This window comes from Harpia harpyja, chromosome 8 (genome assembly GCF_026419915.1).
Source record: "Harpia harpyja isolate bHarHar1 chromosome 8, bHarHar1 primary haplotype, whole genome shotgun sequence".
In the NCBI taxonomy this organism is placed as follows: Eukaryota; Metazoa; Chordata; class Aves; order Accipitriformes; family Accipitridae; genus Harpia; species Harpia harpyja.
Window position 1 is genome coordinate 37844869 of NC_068947.1, and position 18609 is coordinate 37863477.

General features: G+C 38.6%; 1 protein-coding gene across 6 annotated transcripts in view; it reads right to left on the bottom strand.

Moving 5' to 3' along the window:
* The window catches only part of EPHA6 (EPH receptor A6), a 529992-nt gene that overhangs the window by 133507 nt on the left and 377876 nt on the right, over nucleotides 1–18609 (bottom strand). For 4 of the 6 annotated variants that reach the window (XM_052794416.1, XM_052794414.1, XM_052794415.1 and 1 more), the window contains exons 7-10: nucleotides 15689–15736; nucleotides 15102–15264; nucleotides 4179–4287; nucleotides 158–228 (exon numbers count right to left, since the gene is read on the bottom strand). In XM_052794416.1, the coding sequence (XP_052650376.1) occupies nucleotides 158–228; nucleotides 4179–4287; nucleotides 15102–15264; nucleotides 15689–15736 (391 nt within the window). The remainder of the gene's footprint in view (nucleotides 1–157; nucleotides 229–4178; nucleotides 4288–15101; nucleotides 15265–15688; nucleotides 15737–18609) is intronic. The other 2 variants (XM_052794417.1, XM_052794413.1) reach the window with 1 other exon arrangement.

The following is an 18609-nucleotide window of genomic DNA, read 5'->3' on the forward strand; positions in this document are numbered from 1 at the left end:
ACAAATAAAAATAGACACCCTCGATGGTGCAGACAATAAGGAGCTATTCAGCTGGCCAGATTAAAACATCAAGGGCAAAAGTTGTACAGGAAACCATGAACATTCTTCATTTAAGACATGATATAGATACTATGTAACACAGGGTTGAATGACTTACAATGTCCATTTTGCAAATTAGCCCTTCTTTTCTCTTCAGATTTCATTTTGGCCTTTATGTACCATTGGCACCTTTTAAGAAAAACAAGTGAGGTTTTAATTAAAATACTTGTCATGCATAAAATAAATATACATTAAGTTTTATCCACACTTTTATGAAAGCCAAAATCTTTGCATTTGGAATATATTTTTAGTTATGAATAGATTCCAAAGAGTCCTGGTACTTCAATAAATTATTACTTCCTTGCATTCTTGTTTGCATACATTGGTTTGTGCTAATTAAACCTTATCCTATTAACTTTCATATCCAGTGGGTCAAAAAAGCTCATAAAAAATCATAAGATAATAGTTTCTATGACTTCACCATGTTTCATAAAAAAAGAAAATGTTTTTTCACATCAGGACCACTTTTTTTTTCCTGAGTAGCTCGATGCAGTCTGAGCCAGGCACTGATTTCTTATTTCTTCTAAGATAGCAGCTATCATATAGGATAAACAATATGTAGCCTGCTATGTGAGTATGACGATTTAGCATGTGCCTGTATGATTGCTATAAAATTGCAAATCCTTGGCAAACAACACAAAACTGTGGATGTTCATGAATTGTTAGCAACCTCACCTGACAATGCAAGGGTATGCTGGAGAAAACTGCCACATGGCAAGCTTTCAGGTTCCCTGTAATGAAATGTCCCCCAGCCTGAATGCTGACTACTTGCAGGACTGTTAATGCTGATTTAGAGCATCACATGATAGGAGCAACTGTTTCAGTGAAGAAAAAGCAAAATATTTGCTCTTGGTCTTAAAGCTCTTTCTCACTCACTGAAGAGCCTAAGAAGTATGATTTAGAGGGAAATCTTTTGGTCTGTGGGCTAGGCTAAGGGCTAAGGGCTGTTGGGGCACTGTCCCCAGTGGAGAACAGCAGTGTGTGTGGCCATCTGCTTTGGTTTACAGACATCTGGTTCCAAGACCAGCTTGAAAAAAATGACTGGCCTCTGTGTGTTTGTGACGAGCCTTAAAAAGTAAAATAAGCTATAATTGTAGATAGTATATCCAGTAAAATACTAACAATGGAGATATGAGAAATATGGGAACACACACACCTCATTTCAGTGGTTCATTTAAACTACTGACGCAGAGTAGGAACACTCACAAATTCATTCGTTGCTACAGAGGTGATGATGAACACCTGAAGGGCAGAAACTTCTGAAGCTGTCATGGTTATGTATCTTTATGGAGGGAAATAGCAGCCAGTGGATTCTCAGCTTCTGTGGAAATCTTTAGATTGTACACCAGTTGCTGGGACCACTAAGCATGCCAGTGCCATTTTTAGGACCTGAACAACTGGTCTGTAAGGCGCCAACTGCCAAGCACACTGGACACAAGCTCTTACACTTAAATTGTCTGCCCAAGGGAACAGTCAAAGAAACAAGGCTTTAACCCTGTCTAATCCTCCTAAGCATGCATGTGGCCCCAAAGTTTGACTACAGAAGCCAGTGAGTAATCACCAGCAGAGGAGTCTTCCAGCTCCAGCTCCCCACTCCCTGTTAGTGTTGGCTACAGAACAATTGGAGAAGAATAATTTCTGTAATGATAGGAATAAATCACACTGAGCTTTAACATCGCATTTCCTGGAATTTAGCCAAGACCTCCGCCTCACTGCATATCCCGCGCCTCGAAATCTCTGTCGCTTTCATTTTTCTATCTGCAATTGACAGCCGCGCTTCCTGCTTGCTCTTGGTGGATAATCACTCAGCGAAGTGCAGAGGCAGGTGCTCATTTAACCCAGCCTCTCCACTATGAATAGACTCATCAGCAGCCCTGCGACTCGACAGCTCATTGAATTGCGAATTCTAAACAGTGAAGCAGAGTACATTTGTAGGGTACCAGTCCCATTTTTCATGCAGAAATTTGCCTCCAGTCCTAGAGTACACTGAGTATTTATTCAAAATTTTCTTGCTCTGTCTTCTGCGCAATAGACTCTTATTACTGCATTTAAGCAGCACTTCACAACGAATTCATATCTTACATAATTGAAATAGTCCCATTGAGTAAGATGTTAGAAAGCTAAGAGAATCTCTGATATCCTTAACATTGGCTAACAGGAGGAATAAACACAGAAAGAAACCCATTTCCGTATTTTTTTTCATTCCTGAGTTTAGTGAGTTTTTTCTAAAGGAAGCCTTGGAGTTACATTTCAGGATTCCACGTAAGGATTCTACACAATCACTTCCTCTGAAAGTTTGTCTGTCTGAATAATTCCTCTCTCTTCTGAAAGTAATTCACATAATGGTAGCTACTGTAGTGCCATATTTGGTTGCTGGGGTACTGCAAATAAAACCTCCAGCCTACAATGATAGGACTTCATTTTCTTTTCAAATTAGAGGTAATGCTATACCAACAAAACAGAAACTGAATTACAAATCTGAAAGTGCAGCACTGTCTATAGGTATCAGCCCTATCTGTGATGATTATCACATTCAGAGGAGTCAGTGTAACATCTCTAAGTGTAAATACAGGCTGTAAACCAGGACAGGAATAGTGCAGAATCCTATCCCAACTCTGGATTTTTTCTGTCCCCAAGAAAGGCAAGAAGGAAACTCCACGAAGAATCCTCCTCACATGGAGGCTCTTCCACCAGCTGTTTTATGCATCTGAAGGAGGGAAGGGGAAAAGGGTAAAGAGGGGCCAGAGCCCACACAACCTCCCCTACAGAGCATACTGCGGGAGCTATGAGCCCGACTCCTCTGCTCGAAGACCCATACCTCTACAGAGTATCAGCCTGGTTTTAGGCTTTCTTGATCCATGGCAGCACTGCAGTGCCACGGATATCTCACAGAGTAGACGGGGACGTAATGACTTTGTCCTTTTAAATTCTGCTTTGCTTCCTGGTGGAAGCAGGTGAAGTCCTGAAATCACACAGGAAGCACCTGGAGGCTCAGTGAAAAAGGAAACAAGGCACCATGGAAGCAGCTATGCCTGGGGGAATCTGAGTTCCGGCAAGGACTGATGTTCTGACCTCTTCGTGTGTTTTTTAGCATGTCCAATGAGAATTTGTGAGTTCCCTTAAAACCTTCAGTGTGTAATTGAGCATGGCATCTGGCCACTCAAATCAAAATGCTTTCTCATCCAATTTGCATAATGTCATTATTTGATCCTGATCAACACATCAACTCAAGGAAGGTGGACAATCAGCACTGTACTAAAAGAACTATAAGAATCAGGGTAGTTATAAAAAATAATCATTGTCCAGACTGGTGAATTCCCCTGCCAGGGCAACAGTACTGCTGTAATGTAGATTTAATTGGGATATCTTCAATCCAATCTAAAAAAAAAAAGCCCAAAAGCAACAAAACAGGACCTTCAGGAAGCTATTTTCTGTTCACCAGTGATATCACAGGCAGTAGAATCATTCTAGTATTTTGAAGGAAAGTTTTCCTTAGTTTAATTTCATTACATAATTCCTGTATTTTACCTTAATAGATGCAGAAAAGTGCATATAAAATATATACATAATTGTGTATGATTTTTCCTACAAATTTAATATAGCAAAAGTAATAAAAAATTGTCCACTCAAGTGCCTTTAGCAAGCTATATTGCCAACCCCAAGACATCAAAAATCCTAAGGTTACACCCTTTGCAATTGACAGTTATGAGATTTTGTAAAAAATACTGTGGTTTTTTGTCTTCTAGTGTCAGAGCCTTGAGGGTGCAAGTACATTGTATTTTTAAATTCTCACTCTGCAAGCAAGAGGTCCAGAAACTTATTTTTAAAATAGCCAAGCTATTTCCTGATTTCACATAATTGCTTAGCTCCCCAAACTGTTTTTTTTTTTAATGAAAAACAACACTCACAATAGAACTGTGAGTATGAGCAGTGCTGAACAAAGAGGACATTGACCCTGCTATGTATAACCCTTATTTTAGCACTGAAAATGTGGCTTAATGACTTAACTATTATTCTTAAATTCTTAGTTTTGGATGACTCTGACCCTGAGTAAATGAGAACACTGTGGTGTTAATTACCTCCCAGTGATCAGGAAGAACAAAGTGAGGATGACCAGGAGAGTGAATCCACCAACAGCAGCAGTGGCAATTACAAGAATCTGTCCCTGCTCTGCAGCCATATCAGAAGCTGAAAGAGAAGCACAAAGAAAAGAGGTTAAAGCTCCATCACCCAGGGTTCTTGCAGAATGGGTGATAACATTTCACTGGTCAAATGTTGCAATTACTCTGTAATAGTTTCCTTGGTGCTTAGAAGGACATCAGATGCGAACGTGCCTGTGAAGTGAAAAACCATAATCCACGTCCCAACTAGGATGAAGGGGAGAAGATGTTTACAGGTTTTTAAAAGGAGGAGCTGGCGTTATCAGACATTTGCAATTTACTAAAGTTTGAATATGAGAGGATTTTCGACACAAAACCAGAACATATTTTTTCTTTAGCTTTATTTAGCTTAATCCTGCATCTAATTAGAACTTCTTTCCATCCAACTGTCCCAGTGAAGTCAGCAGCAGTGCTATGTATGTAAGAGATATTAAACTGGCTTCAGGAGAAAGCAAAGCAGAAAAAGAACACTTAATGTGTAGCCTCACACGCTCTTCTGTATGTCTGGTGTTTAGTTTTATTGTCACGGAATGTATATAGTTTTACCTATAACATGCTTTGGTGATTGCTAACACTGTAGTTGGAAAAAAATATTGATTTTCTTATGCCTCATGTTTTTCTCTCTGCTGTTTGTAGGACATTTAGGAGTTATAAAAGATCACCTGAAATTATCCGGTCTCTAGACACTTGCTCTTTTTATTAATTTATTCTGTATAATATTAAACCCTTACATTGACAAAGTACCTACTTACAGTCTGGTTGGTACTCACTGTCCAAGGACTACATGAGCAGAAAAAGAATTAGGCTCAGTTTTTTCTCTATCTCCTGTCTTGTGACTCCAAAGTTTTATTTCTTAAACTCAGTTACACTTGAACATTTTGACCACATGACGTTTACCTAATTCTTACTGTCTGTTTCCATGAGAAACATAACATTGTTCTGAAAGGAGAATAAATAATTCTATTCAATGACCTCTGACAACGGTAATAAATGTAGAAAATAAAATATACTTTAGATTTATCAGGAAAGCAGCTTTGATTTTGTAAACTTGCAAACTGTTCTATAAGCAAAATCTTCAGCTTTCTTTAGGCACCAGATGATTAAATCTTAGGGAAATCACCTAGACTGCTGCCTAGAAAGCTCAGCAGGCTATATTGTCTCACTTTGCAGTTGATGAAGCCCAATACAATGCACACATTGCTGCCCAAAGCCTCCTAAAATGCTGTTTCCAAGAAAAACATTTGGCTTCTAAATAATATTTGTGAGTTGGTTTAGAAATTAGCAGTGTAAACTAGCTTTGTAATAGTAGTAAACCAAATAAAAACAGTAGTTTAAGTCAAACTTTCAGCAAAACCAACTTCTTTTTGCCATTAGGTTTCTGTCCATATAATTTAGTGGAGGTATGCACAGGCAGTAAATTACAAGGTATTCGGTATCTGTGGTCATAAGCTCTCCACAGACAAGTTAAATCATCCAATAAACGATGTAGCAAATATTCACTGAATGGCTAATCTCCAAAATGGCATCTAGTGATATTATGGGAATGGATTCTAGCTCTGCGTTGTGTTACGTTCCACAGTGTCAGATTTAGTTGGAAAAATACAACATAATAAATATCATGCCACACAAATAACAATGCCAATAATAACAGGTTCTCCAAATCACAGGCTGAATACTATTTTCAGCCTAGTGGGGCTTGTGCTACATGTTGCAAAGACTGTTACAGCCAGGCACAGTTTGAAGTTGCAAACGGAGGAGGAGGTTTGAGATGTGTCTGTCTTGCCCATCTCTGCAATGGAAGGGAGAGGACAAACTGCAGCCCTCTTTTTTTTTTTTTAATAGGAAAAAGGGGTGTGCAAAAATAGTGAATTCAGCAGGAGAAAAGCAAACCATGGGCTCAGATAAATTAGCTGTGGTTTTCTTCAACAGACTTTCATTGCCAAGGAGACAACCCAACCATGAATTAAGGTGCAAATGTACAGACTGATTCCATGGTCCAAAGAAGCACTCTGCAGCTATCATCATGAAGAAAGTCACATGTCCTGGATCATTTCTGCTGAGCGGAGCTGCTATTTCTTGGTGTTTAACAGAATGCAATCTATCAGTTTAATAACATGTATTTTCTATCAGGAACCAGAGTCAGATTCATGAAGGGGAGAAATTCTGGACTGACTTAGTTCTTTCCACCTCTAAGCAACATGATTTTTAGCTGAGATTGTATGTACTTAAAAAGTGATCATTCTCTTTCTCTTGTTTGTATTTTACTGTGTTGGCAGAGGTTCCAGAGTCCAAAACATTAGGATTTTTTTTTCAAGTAGCCAAATCACTATAAGGGGCTTTCAAGCCTGAAACTTCTGATGACCTTAATTTACTTGTCAGATAAAAATGTCAAATGACAGACAAGTATAATTGGAAAATGCGGATTTGTTAAAAACTGACAGAGAGGCAGGTAAGGCAAAATGATGGAAATACTTATTTTTGCTTGAAGTGATCCCTGTAGAAATCAATAAAGGCACAGTGCAGTGAACAACACATATATAAGCACATGTGCATGCGCATACACAGACTCTTCACATGCAGGTAAAAGGTACCATAAAACACTATCTAGGCAGTGAGAAGACAGTAATCAGGGACACTTAATAATTAATTTTTTTACAGCATTTTGCCATTCTACATTAAATTCAGCATGTCCCTTGATCTCTGTTCTTTTCTCATTTATCCAGCTTTCTCTTAAGGCAAAGTTCAAGTTGTAAATAATAAGAGCTTTAAAACGTATTGATTCTGTTGTGCATGTTCTTGAATCTTTTTTGTCATTTCCTGCTTTTTCTTTCTTCATTTGTCCTCTCCATCATCTGTGCATATTGGTATATGACCCTGTGTTTCTCCTCAGGACTATTCTTGATTATGCAAGACAGAAAAACTCAGTTTAAAAAACAATTATGATGGATTGCAAAGCCAAGTAAGTTCCTGCAACCTTATTTCATCTCTTTGTGTGTACCTATTAAGAGTGTTGCATATGATCATAGAAGTACATAGCATTTTTTCCAGAATCTCATTTGTTAGTGTCATGGTTTAACCCCAGCCAGCAACTAAACACCACGCAGCCGCTCACTCACTCCCCCTCACCCAGTGGGATGGGAGAGAAAGTCGGGAAAAGAAGCAAAACCCGTGGGTTGAGATAAGAACGGTTTAATAGAACAGAAAAGAAGAAACTAATAATGATAATGATAACACCAATAAAATGACAACAGCAATAATGAAAGGATTGGAATGTACAAATGATGCGCAGTGCAATTGCTCACCACCCGCCGACCGACACCCAGCCAGTCCCCGAGCAGCGAATCCCTGCCCCCCACTTCCCCGTTCCTATACTGGATGGGACGTCACATGGTATGGAATACACCGTTGGCCAGTTTGGGTCAGGTGCCCTGGCTGTGTCCTGTGCCAACTTCTTGTGCCCCTCCAGCTTTCTCACTGGCTGGGCATGAGAAGCTGAAAAATCCTTGACATTAGTCTAAACACTACTGAGCAACAACTGAAAACATCAGTGTTATCAACATTCTTCGCTCTGAACTCAAAACATAGCACTGTACCAGCTACTAGGAAGACAGTTAACTCTATCCCAGCTGAAACCAGGACAGTTAGACAACATGGTCAGCATTCATATAGCTAAAATCAGTCTTTTATTGTCTCTACACTGTCCAGTGCATGGTCTCATATCTGCCAACTATGCACCACCCAAATCTGTCCAGTGCAGGGATGATTAGTAGCTCTGTGATCACAGGGATGAATGTGGCTGTATCATGTATGGGGCCATACTCCGTTTGATAGTTAAAGCTGATAGGCAAGGGGGTGAGGAAGTGCTGGTGCAACAGGAATATGTAAACCACTAGCAATGCTAAGACTCACAGGGGAGCTTAGTACCTATCTAACTGGGCTAGCTGTTTTGTCTTTTAGTGTGTTTCATTCTCTCTGCCTGTCTGCTCAATCAGTTCATTTTGACAAAAACGTACTTTAAAAAATGGGTAGCATAAGACAAGGAAAAGGATTTATTACTTATGCCAGCAGATGATTACATAGTATATTATAACATCTGGGTGTCAAAACTCTCCAAACACATTGTAGCTGCAACTGATGTGACTAGTCAAAGTGGTGATTTGATTTTAAAACTGCAGCATGTCTCATACATGTACCCAGAAGCATATTATCCAGATAAACTCTTCACTCTCATTACTCTTCATGCTTAACTCAGATTATATGCCCAAAATGACATTTAAAGTGTCTAACTTCATCATTCCAGCTTCCTCGCTATAACACCATGCCCAGAAATCCCTTCTGCATCCAGCCTGGTGTCAGTTCTGTCCCCACCATCTACCCTTTACATCCATGCCCTGTCTCAGCTCTTCTCTGGGTTCTTCACTCAAATGTGTGGAGGAGGAGCTTGCACTTTTTCTCCTTTCTGTGCTGAAGGGAAATATCCTGAGGCTTCTTCACTTCCTCACTGGGCAGACTGGAAGAAATGGTGCAGACCTTTTAGTCACAGTGCAAGAGGATGAAAGACAGAGAGAATCTTCCAGCCCTGTTGCCCTTTCTTTTCTTTGAGCAAATTTCTCTAAAATCTTTTAAAGGTTTGTGTATTTGGTATAAAAGGGCTGGAAGCCCTAATGACAGCTCACTTCTGTCTCTTAGCTACATGCTTTAGTTATTTCAATCTGACATCTATCAGGCCACGGACCTTCCAGCAGACTGAAAGATAAAAAAGTGACAGAAAGACAGCTAGACAGATAATAGTGAGTAGCTGCAAGATAGATAAGTGTGGACGGTGAGAACTGGAGCTCTAATAGACAGGAACTGGCTGTCAGATGGATTTACAAGGCATTGTAAAAAACAGTGCTTAAGAACAATAGGAAAGAAAAATATAAAGTCTAATTAGGGTAACCTTTACATTTTCAGAAGTGCTGCAGTTCCTGTGCTCCAGTGAGCTGATGGGCTCCAGTCTAGGGGGGAATGTGGGAAAGGGGGGAGGCAATGGAAAGGCAATCTTAAAAAGGACTTTTAAAAGGGAAAACTAATGCCATCACTAGCATAAGAATGTAAAACTCTCTGGAATGTATTTGCTTGAAAAGCCTTCTTCCAAGTGTTGCCCCTAACATTAGCTCCCTGACCAGTGGATGAATGGAAAGCCTGTGCGAGCAGTTTGAGATCTGAGCAAGGATGTGGCTCTTGTTTAGGAAATGCAGAGGAAAAGTAAAGTCTCTGGGGCTTCTGGGCACATACATTAGAGAAATCAGATAGGCCAAAGTCAAATGTGAGGAACAAATGGCTGAAAATATAAAACACAGTAAGGAAATACTTCAACATTAAAGTGAGACATTCTGAGGTATCCAGTGCTGACTACTACTGAATGAATAGTAGGACTAGACAGACGTGGGGAGAGATCCAGCAAGATTTAGTTTCTAAATACGAGATATGTGCCGTCTCATTTGTTTTTTTCAACCAGAAATTTAATTTACTATTGTTAAAACATCAAACATTCTAACAAAAAAAATCTTCATTTTGCATTGGCAATTCAAGGTATTTCTAAAAATCCTAGGGACAGCTTCTCTGTTGTGGCACAAATCAGAGCATGTGCTTGAAACAATACTGGACCTCTATCAGAGTCAATGATTCAGGACCCCTCTCTTGAGCTTTGGAGTTCTGGAAAGAATGGAGCTCAGAGTCTAAATCACATCTGGTGGCAAATCCAAAATAGCATGATTTGAGGCTGAAAAGTTAAAGATAGAATTTGTGGATGTGGGAAGAGGAGGAAGAATGTGAGAATTCAGCAGATCTGGCAATACAAGAAAGTCACCATCGCTGCCTACAGTAAAGAAATTAAAGTTATTGTTTCATCAGGATCAGGGTTTCAGGCCAATTAATTTTTCACAGTCCTCAAATGTATAAAATACCTAACCAGGTATTCTATTAGCATTTCTAAAATTTTTAATTTTTTATTGTTAATACAATTTATTTGAGGCATACAAAAGCCTACATTTCTTTTGGATTAAAAATCATCATGTGCTTACATTTATCACTCTGTTTGGCCCAACCACTAGTCCACACTGCACACATGCTAGTTTGCCCTTTAGATTCCTCCTGGAACAAGCCAACTAGCTCCCGTTCAGATTTTTTTTTCCTAATGATGGGAAGGCTGACATGGAAAATACCCTTGGTTTTAGAACAAGCCCTGCACAAGAAAGCAACAGCATGAAAACACTGCACTGCCTAACAGCCGTAAATTGTTCAATATTTTACAAATTCCTTTAGGCACAAGGGCCTCTGAGGGGATACAGTAAAAAACATTCCTCCAGAAAAAAAAGAATGCTTTGAATCATTAATTAAAAACAAAAACCAAAGTCCTCCATAAAAAGCTAGTTAGAAGACAGAGAGAGAAAAATAGAGAGGGAGAGAGAAAACAGTTAGAGATTAAAGTATGTTTGCTCTGGGACAAATGACTTTTTTGTTCTCAGAATACATTTTATTCTATCCTAGGAAGGACCAGAGTTTTTTGTGGTGACTCAGATAGCTGGTACTCCTGATACCACGTACTTCTGATACAATCAGGAGGTATCTATACCAGGGGTAATGGTTTTAAAATAAAAGAGGGTAGAGTTAGACTAGATATAAGGAAGGAATTTTTTACAATGAGAATGGTGAAACACCGGAATGGGTTGCCCAGAGAGGTGGTAGATGCCCCATCCCTGGAAACATTTAAGGTCAGGTTGGACAGGGCTCTGAGCAACCAGATCTCGTTGGACAAGATGACCTTTAAAGGTCCCTTCCAACCCAAACTATTCTATGATCCTACACATAAAAGCAGGAACTACAAGTGAGGTTATGCTTCAATTTATAGCCACAGCAGTGGTACACATGTGTGTGCTGGAGTGTATGAATCCCTGTCAGCTTTGCTAGAAGTGTTTTGCCTGTAAGGTAGCGAAACAGGGAGACTGAATAAAATGGCAATAAGGAACACCATCAAAAGCAGTATTTACTATGTTTTGCAAAGGTATCACATTTCCCAGCAGCAGCCTCTTAGCTTTAACAGTGGAAGAAATGCCTTACAACATCCATTCATCCACCCCTGCTTCCTTGAAGAGAATTTTTCTGACTTCTCCAGGTAACTCCATCTCCTTTCAGAAAGAAAGTACAAATTTTACTCTATTAGATGTTCTATGTATTGGTCTCTGCATCAGGGACAAGAGTTCAACAGCAACATGCTCCCCAAGCAACAGCTGCCTCAGTCTGCTAGTTGGTAAGTGAGGGTCCTTCCCCAAAATCAGATCAGCATTGCATGCTTAACTAACTTTTTTCATTACTGCTATAGAGTTGGTCTTTTTTCTGCCTCATGCACCACCATTAATAATTATACCAAAATGTCTTAGTGTTCCTAGTAAAGATGTATCTAATTTTATCCTATATAACTGAAGTGGCACAGATAGTGTTTCAACCAGTAAACTGGAGAAAGCGTGACAGCACTGTCCTGCCAAGGACAGTATGTTTTAGAACATTGATATACACATCTCACAGTTGATGAACCGTTACTTTTTTACAACTTGTCTATCACTTTAAAGAAAAATCCCAATTTTGGATTCCTCACTTTACCACTGTTTATTAACAAATTATGTCAATATTGAAGCAGGGTAAATGGAATAACTTTGGATGTTATTCAAATTTTTTGAATGTTTTGGATGTTATTATGGACCTGTAACCGGTCCTGGAATTCTTCTCTAGATGCTAAGACTATAACATGTATAATCGGTAGAAAGCTGAAGGATGTTACAAGCTATTGCCAATTGAGAAGGATTTTTATCAAACACTTGACTTATTCTTTGTCATTTTTATGAGATTGTTCATTGATAAATTTTCTGTTAACAACACAGACTTTAAAACACTATTCTTCCCAGCCTTCTCATGAAACTGTTAACTTTATATAAAATCAGTATAGCTCACATTAAATTAATTAAAATCTGGCTAACTGAAAGACCACGAAAAGTAACTGCAAATGTGGAATTTTCACCAAGTAACTTATTTCTAATGGGTAGGGATGGAGGGAGCTGCAATAATCCGCCTTGGTCTAATATTATTTGGTATCTTTCAGAATAATTGAGAAGAATATGTATTAAAAAACCAGAAAATTTTCAGCTGAGCTGCATACTGTCAGAGTAGTAAATAATGAAGATAGATTCCTACACGGCTTGACCTGGACTGGTTTGTAAGATAGATGCATGCCAGCAAGGGCGACAACATTTACTTGTACTGATATAACTATGCAGTCCAAGTCTCAACACAACCCTCCCCAATCTCTCCATCTAAATGTAGGTCAGTATCTTGGAATACAACAGTACTGACAAAAATGTTGCTATGTACTAGTTATTCAGCTGTGTAAGACAATGCCCTAGTTCAGGCAGCAAGTGCTTAGACCTATAAGTAAAAGAAAACTGAATTATAAGGAGGTAAGTGGTGTTAGGTCTGTTTACGGCATCATAAACAGATTTAGTTTTCCAGTTTAATTTAGTATCAGGTTCAACTCTGATGTCATACTTCAAAAAGGATGTTAAAATTTTGGAGAGCTACAAAATTATTCCATGTTTGGAAATTTTTTTTTTTTTTTAGAGTGAGAGAAAGCATTTATATCACTTATGGGAAAGACAAGAGAATTCTTAAAAATGGCATACACACATTTAGATGAGGAAGAGATTTCTGGTAGTATTTGGCTTTTTAATTTGGCAGAAAAGTGTCTGAAGGTACAAGCTAAATAGAAAAATTCAGCCTAGAAATAAGGTGCAAATTTTTAATTATGAGGCTTAAGCACTGGCACTATCTACCTATAAATATGGTGAGCTCCCCACTACTGGAAGACTTTAAATCAAGACTATTTGTATATGGTAGAAATTACATTTCAATCTACTATCATTAGCTGTCTGGAAAAGCTACTGAGTTAGACATTTGGCTTGTGTTATGAAAGGGGTACAAATGAATGATCATAATCATCTGATATTGCCTTAAAGTTTAGAATAGGCCAATTTTCAAAATACTACTGTGAGGAAGTAAGATATCTGGAGAGTAACAAGGCATCATTTGACTGGTCACTGAGGACTGCTTCAATCTGAAATAAGTAATATTTACCGGCAGGCACGCACTTTACTTTTTTTTCCCCTTTGAAATCTAAAGCAGTACCGCATAAATATTTGAATAAGACCACAGGCCTTTGAACTACCCTTTTAATTAAACTGAAGTCTTTATCTAGCGCCAGGTACCATTTCAAACAGCAGCAGAATTTCTCTCAACCTCCATCTCAATTGATCATAAACAAAAACTCTTCTGTCTGCATTTCCTTTCAATCACACAATTTATATTTATAACAAATCAAATACTTTTAGTCAGGGACAAGCTTAAGCAATAAACATTGGTAAACAGCAAATATATAATGTGCGTTTATGTTTCACCATCAAGATTCATACTGAGTACTTAGAAGTAATAGAGGTAATAAATGTTTAAGAGTGTTGTGAGCTCTAACTCACCATGCAGCCCAAGAGCCAGTTGCATTAGTGCAACTGAGAAGGAGACTTGAGGCTGGGAAGGAATGGGTGGAATCTTACTGCCAGGAGATGTTTCTATCAGCATTGCCAATGACAGAAATGTCACTGGAACCACAGTCTTCCTGATTTAGATGAGTAAGTCACATTTCCACAAACATGACAGGCTCATAGAGGTTTAAATACCATTTACTTTTGATAAGAGTTATATCCCTGGGTACCTAAAGCCTAGTATTTATTGCATCAGAAGATGTAGACGGGATCTACCGGAATTCTTTAAAGCACCCAAGTGTTCAACTCCTATTCAAACCAATTGGCTTAAGTACCCAGAAAATTTAAAAAAGTCTAATTAGGCATTAAGCACTTGGAAATCTATCCCTAAAACATTTTTGAATTAGAAGTTAAGAAGCAATGAAAATGGTACACAAACCCATGGGTGCTCTTGAAAATACTTACATAGTTTTGAGTCTGTACTTCAGCTTAAGCAACTTGAATTCTAAAACACTAATGAAAAACATGGTATACATAATTGGTTAATTAAAGTAATTTCATTAATGAGTGTTTTAGTGTTGTATCTATGACACTAATTTTATCTGAAATGCTTGTAAATACCTTGTTTGCAGTTTCTTTGAACATGGAGGGCAATACATGACTGAAATATAAAATTGTTCAGAGCATGAACATCACACACAGCATCAAGCTTTTTTTTTGCATATTCTGTAGGAATATGTAGGCTTTTTGCTTCTTACTGGCAAATTTAGTAGGCTTACTGGTTGACAGAAATGCATATAAAAGTTTTCTTTTTTTTTATTTGTTAAATTTTTCTTTATTTTTTTTATTTGTAGAGTCTGGGAGCACTAACAACTACCGAGAAAAGACTCTATCACTGTGTTCTGGGAGCTTGCATGAAGCTGCTGGACTTAGTAAAGCCTGACTAAGGGTATTTCTAGATGTCAAAAGGAAGGCCTTCTTTAAGCAAAGAAAGGATCATAGAATCACAGAATATCTCAAGTTGGAAGGGACCCATAAGGAAACTTTGCAGAAGAAAACATTCCTTCAGCTGCAGTGATGGGCTAAAACTTCTATTTGTTGTTATAAATCCAGACGTGTGAGGCTGAAGCTTACTTGTTTTTTATCATACAGCAGTGGTCATTTTGTGATAAGCAAATGGTATGGATTCAGCCATTCAAACTCCCAATGTCTCACTGTTTTGGAATTAGATGCTACTTCTATTGTATCTGATTATTTTTCCTTTAGTGAAACTTACTTTCATCTCCAGTTTCAAATTCAAACTTCTGGCTATAGCCGCTGTATCCTGCTGCCGTCCTGACTCTGATATGAAATATATACTTGGTGGCTGGCTTGAGACCTGTGATGATAACACTTGGAGCCTTGGACCTTGTGGAGGAATAGCTGAGCTGCTCATGCTCCTGAGGGACAAAAGAGGGGAGAAATGATATCAAGTTGAGTTGTACAAAGTTTGCAAAAATGATATAGCAGAACAGAAGCTCCATATTCTTCTCATGAATGTAAAATGTGTTTATAAAAGGAGGTGCAGGTATGGATTTCTGTACTTTGATTTTGTGCTCTAGTCATAATGTATGATATGGCCTTGACTTAGATTTCAATTTTTTGTCTTTAATCTTGCATATAAACACATCACATCTTTGTGACTTGGGTTAGTAATTACACTGTAGTCAAAACAATATGGAATTAGTACAAGACTACATTCACAAAAAATGGCAGCTAGAATGGTAGCTAAGTATTTTTGCACAATGGACAAACTAGGAGGTCAGTAAATACTAGTAAGCTGTAAAGTAAAGATGTGGGAGTATTCAAATACCCGCTACTCACTTCTACCCGCAGGTAGTGCCAAAATGCCGGCGCTATCCGTGGGTAGACCTGTGGGTAAAAGAAAATAAAAATTAACTTTTTCTTTAAAGTCTGTAAACTTCTAGCATGGTTCAACTGCTTTCACTGCTGTTGAACTTAATTTCTCTTTCCAGGTAGCTGCAATGTAGTCGTACATGAAATTCCCTTTCACACTCTATAAGGAGAAACACTCTTTGCAAAAGTCCCCTGTTACTCTCCTAGCAGTTGATCCTGGGCATCTGCTGAGAATTCCTGACTCTTGCAGAGATCCCTGAGAACTATGGTGTGCAGAGATCACTGGGAGTTACCACTGCAGACCAGCTGCTGTAGTATGGAGACCAGCCACATCGATTGCTGTGCAAAAACGAAATGCTGCTTTGATAGACAGGTCATTGACAATACTTTTACATGAGGGGATGACTTAGAAGAAGAGAGAGTTTATTCCCTGTCGTTAGTTACTGTCACTTGATAAATCAGTAATCTGTAATATTTCATATGGTGCCTTAAGGCTAGCTTTACTTCATTGCAGCAGGATTTGTCTCCAAACTGACATATGAGCAGAAACGTCCTTGGCATACGCTTAACAATCCAACTGTGATACACATAGGGCACCATATACATTTATTATACCATGCAGTAATATTAGAGTGCGTATAAGTTATTCAAAGGGTGCTTCCAGCCTGTTAAGAAGGAAACAACCTGGTTCGCAGAAGAGATATAACCAGGAGAAGAACAGGTTTCAGTTAGATTCTGTTGGACTCTTAACCTCTTCTGAGCAACATACATATATTTTTTATATAAAACAAGCAGTTTTATATAAAACATGCTGAGTCAACTTCAGTCATGGTGTAACAAAGTCACATTAGCATAGGGCAGCAGGTATATCAGTATTTCCCCAGTAGGCATACAAGATGGCTAAGAATACCAAATTAAAAACCAAACACACAGAAATAACCTAATGATTCTGTTAAGTGAAGGAGGAGAAGGAAGGCAACAAAGACCAATATCTAAAATAGTTGCATTTAATGCTCACTTCAAACAGTGGAAATAGTTTGAGAAACTATAGTAAGAGGAAGTGTTGATCTGTTCTACAGCCTATCACCAAGTTTTGAAACAGCTAGAAGCATCTATTTAAATTGAAATAGCAAGACACAGTGTACATGTAAACTTATGGATGGAGACGATGATTAATATACCATCTAACAACCTCTATAAGTATCAGATTTTCCCCACTTACTTGAAATGTTGTAACTTTGAACAGGTTAGTGGATTTCAGACATACTTTTTTTTTTAGAAATTTCAGAAAATATCTATTTTCTTCTGACAGAAGGCCAACTTGTTAAAGTGATGGATTATTTTTCTGGCGATTAAGCTTGCTTCAACTTGAAAAATAGCATGTGAGCAAAAAAGGTATAATAGGTTAATACTCAGATTTGTAAGGAAATAGAGGACTCCAACACGTACAGAGGAGTTTTCATACTACTTTATGGACATTTCACAAACATTCAGCGTGTCATGAATAACTAATTTCTATTCTATAGCCTTGTTATATGTGCAATTTCCAGGGACTTCCATGTGTAGAGGGGTCATATAACTTGTAACTTGGCCAGGGTATGCAAACTTACAGAACACAAGACTTGAATTTATTTAGTAATGAAGCTGCTGGCTAAAGTGTGTACATTTCTGCCCAAAGAGACCAAGTCTTTCAACACAAGCTAGCAACCAGCTAAAAATCAATCTAAGAATTAGAAAAAAAAAAAAACAAACTGCTTTTGCACTATCCTAAGACCACACTGACTCATAGGTATGGCCCAATGTTTGTGATCTTGCCTGTTAAATACAAAATCAATATAAGACTCTGTTTCTGCACTTCAGTCCAGGTAAAGACATGACAACCATTGAAGGAAAGATTCTGGATATGTTCATTAAATGTTATGTAAACAGCAATGCTTGTTCTATACAGGTATTAGTACGCTTCAGCTCAAAGTTTTAGAGAGTACTATGTGCTCCATCTGTCATGGCCCAAACATAGGTGGGCAGAGACCTTACACTCTGCAATGCTCTGGAAATTTTTATTTAGGCTCTGTCCGCAACCTGTAAGATAAAGAGGAGAACAGCACCTAAGGGATTTTCACTGTACAATGTAACAGTTGCAAGCCACTTCCTTTCCCCAGACTACCTTGCTGCTTGAAATCAAGTTCTAAGCATGTAACAATTTACTGTTTTTTCTGACCTGCTGGAGAGATTGAAGAAATAATTTGATGGAATTGTAAAAAGAAATACGTTCCTTCAGAGACGGATGGAAATGGAAATTTTGTCAAAAAGTGGTAGAGACTCCCCAAGACTCAATGATAAGATTTACTCCCTGAAGTCTGCAGAACAAGACCAGTGGCAGCAAAGAACTGGGAATGACTTCTGAAAAAATCAACCTGAGCTATATCTGTTATGTTGTATCTGTTATTAGAGGCTAACTACTGCTTCTGTAAAACATAGCATTTGGGATATAGCGTCTCCGTAACCAGGGATGTGGACAGACAGTTATCAAGTATAATTATTTGTAGTTGGTCAAAGATAATGAGTGCGACAAGGACTGTGATGGTAACATTTAATCAACAAAATGGGTTCCTCCGTCCACGTGGGCAGGCTGTGGCTAACAGCAACTTCCTGAGGTGCAGCCATCTCTGCCTGTCCCTTCTGGGCAGTGGAATGGATTTTGGTCACCTCCAAGGGTTGTCTGGCTTGCTGCCCCCTCACCACCTGCCTGGGGCTGCCTGCAGGAGGCCCTGAGGGGTCGCATCTCCGTGCCCTCCCAGCTCCTTTTTCCTTCCTTTCTGCAGCCTCTTATGCCATCCATCACAGAGTCCGAAAAACAATGTCTAGGAGTACACAATCATAAAAGTAAT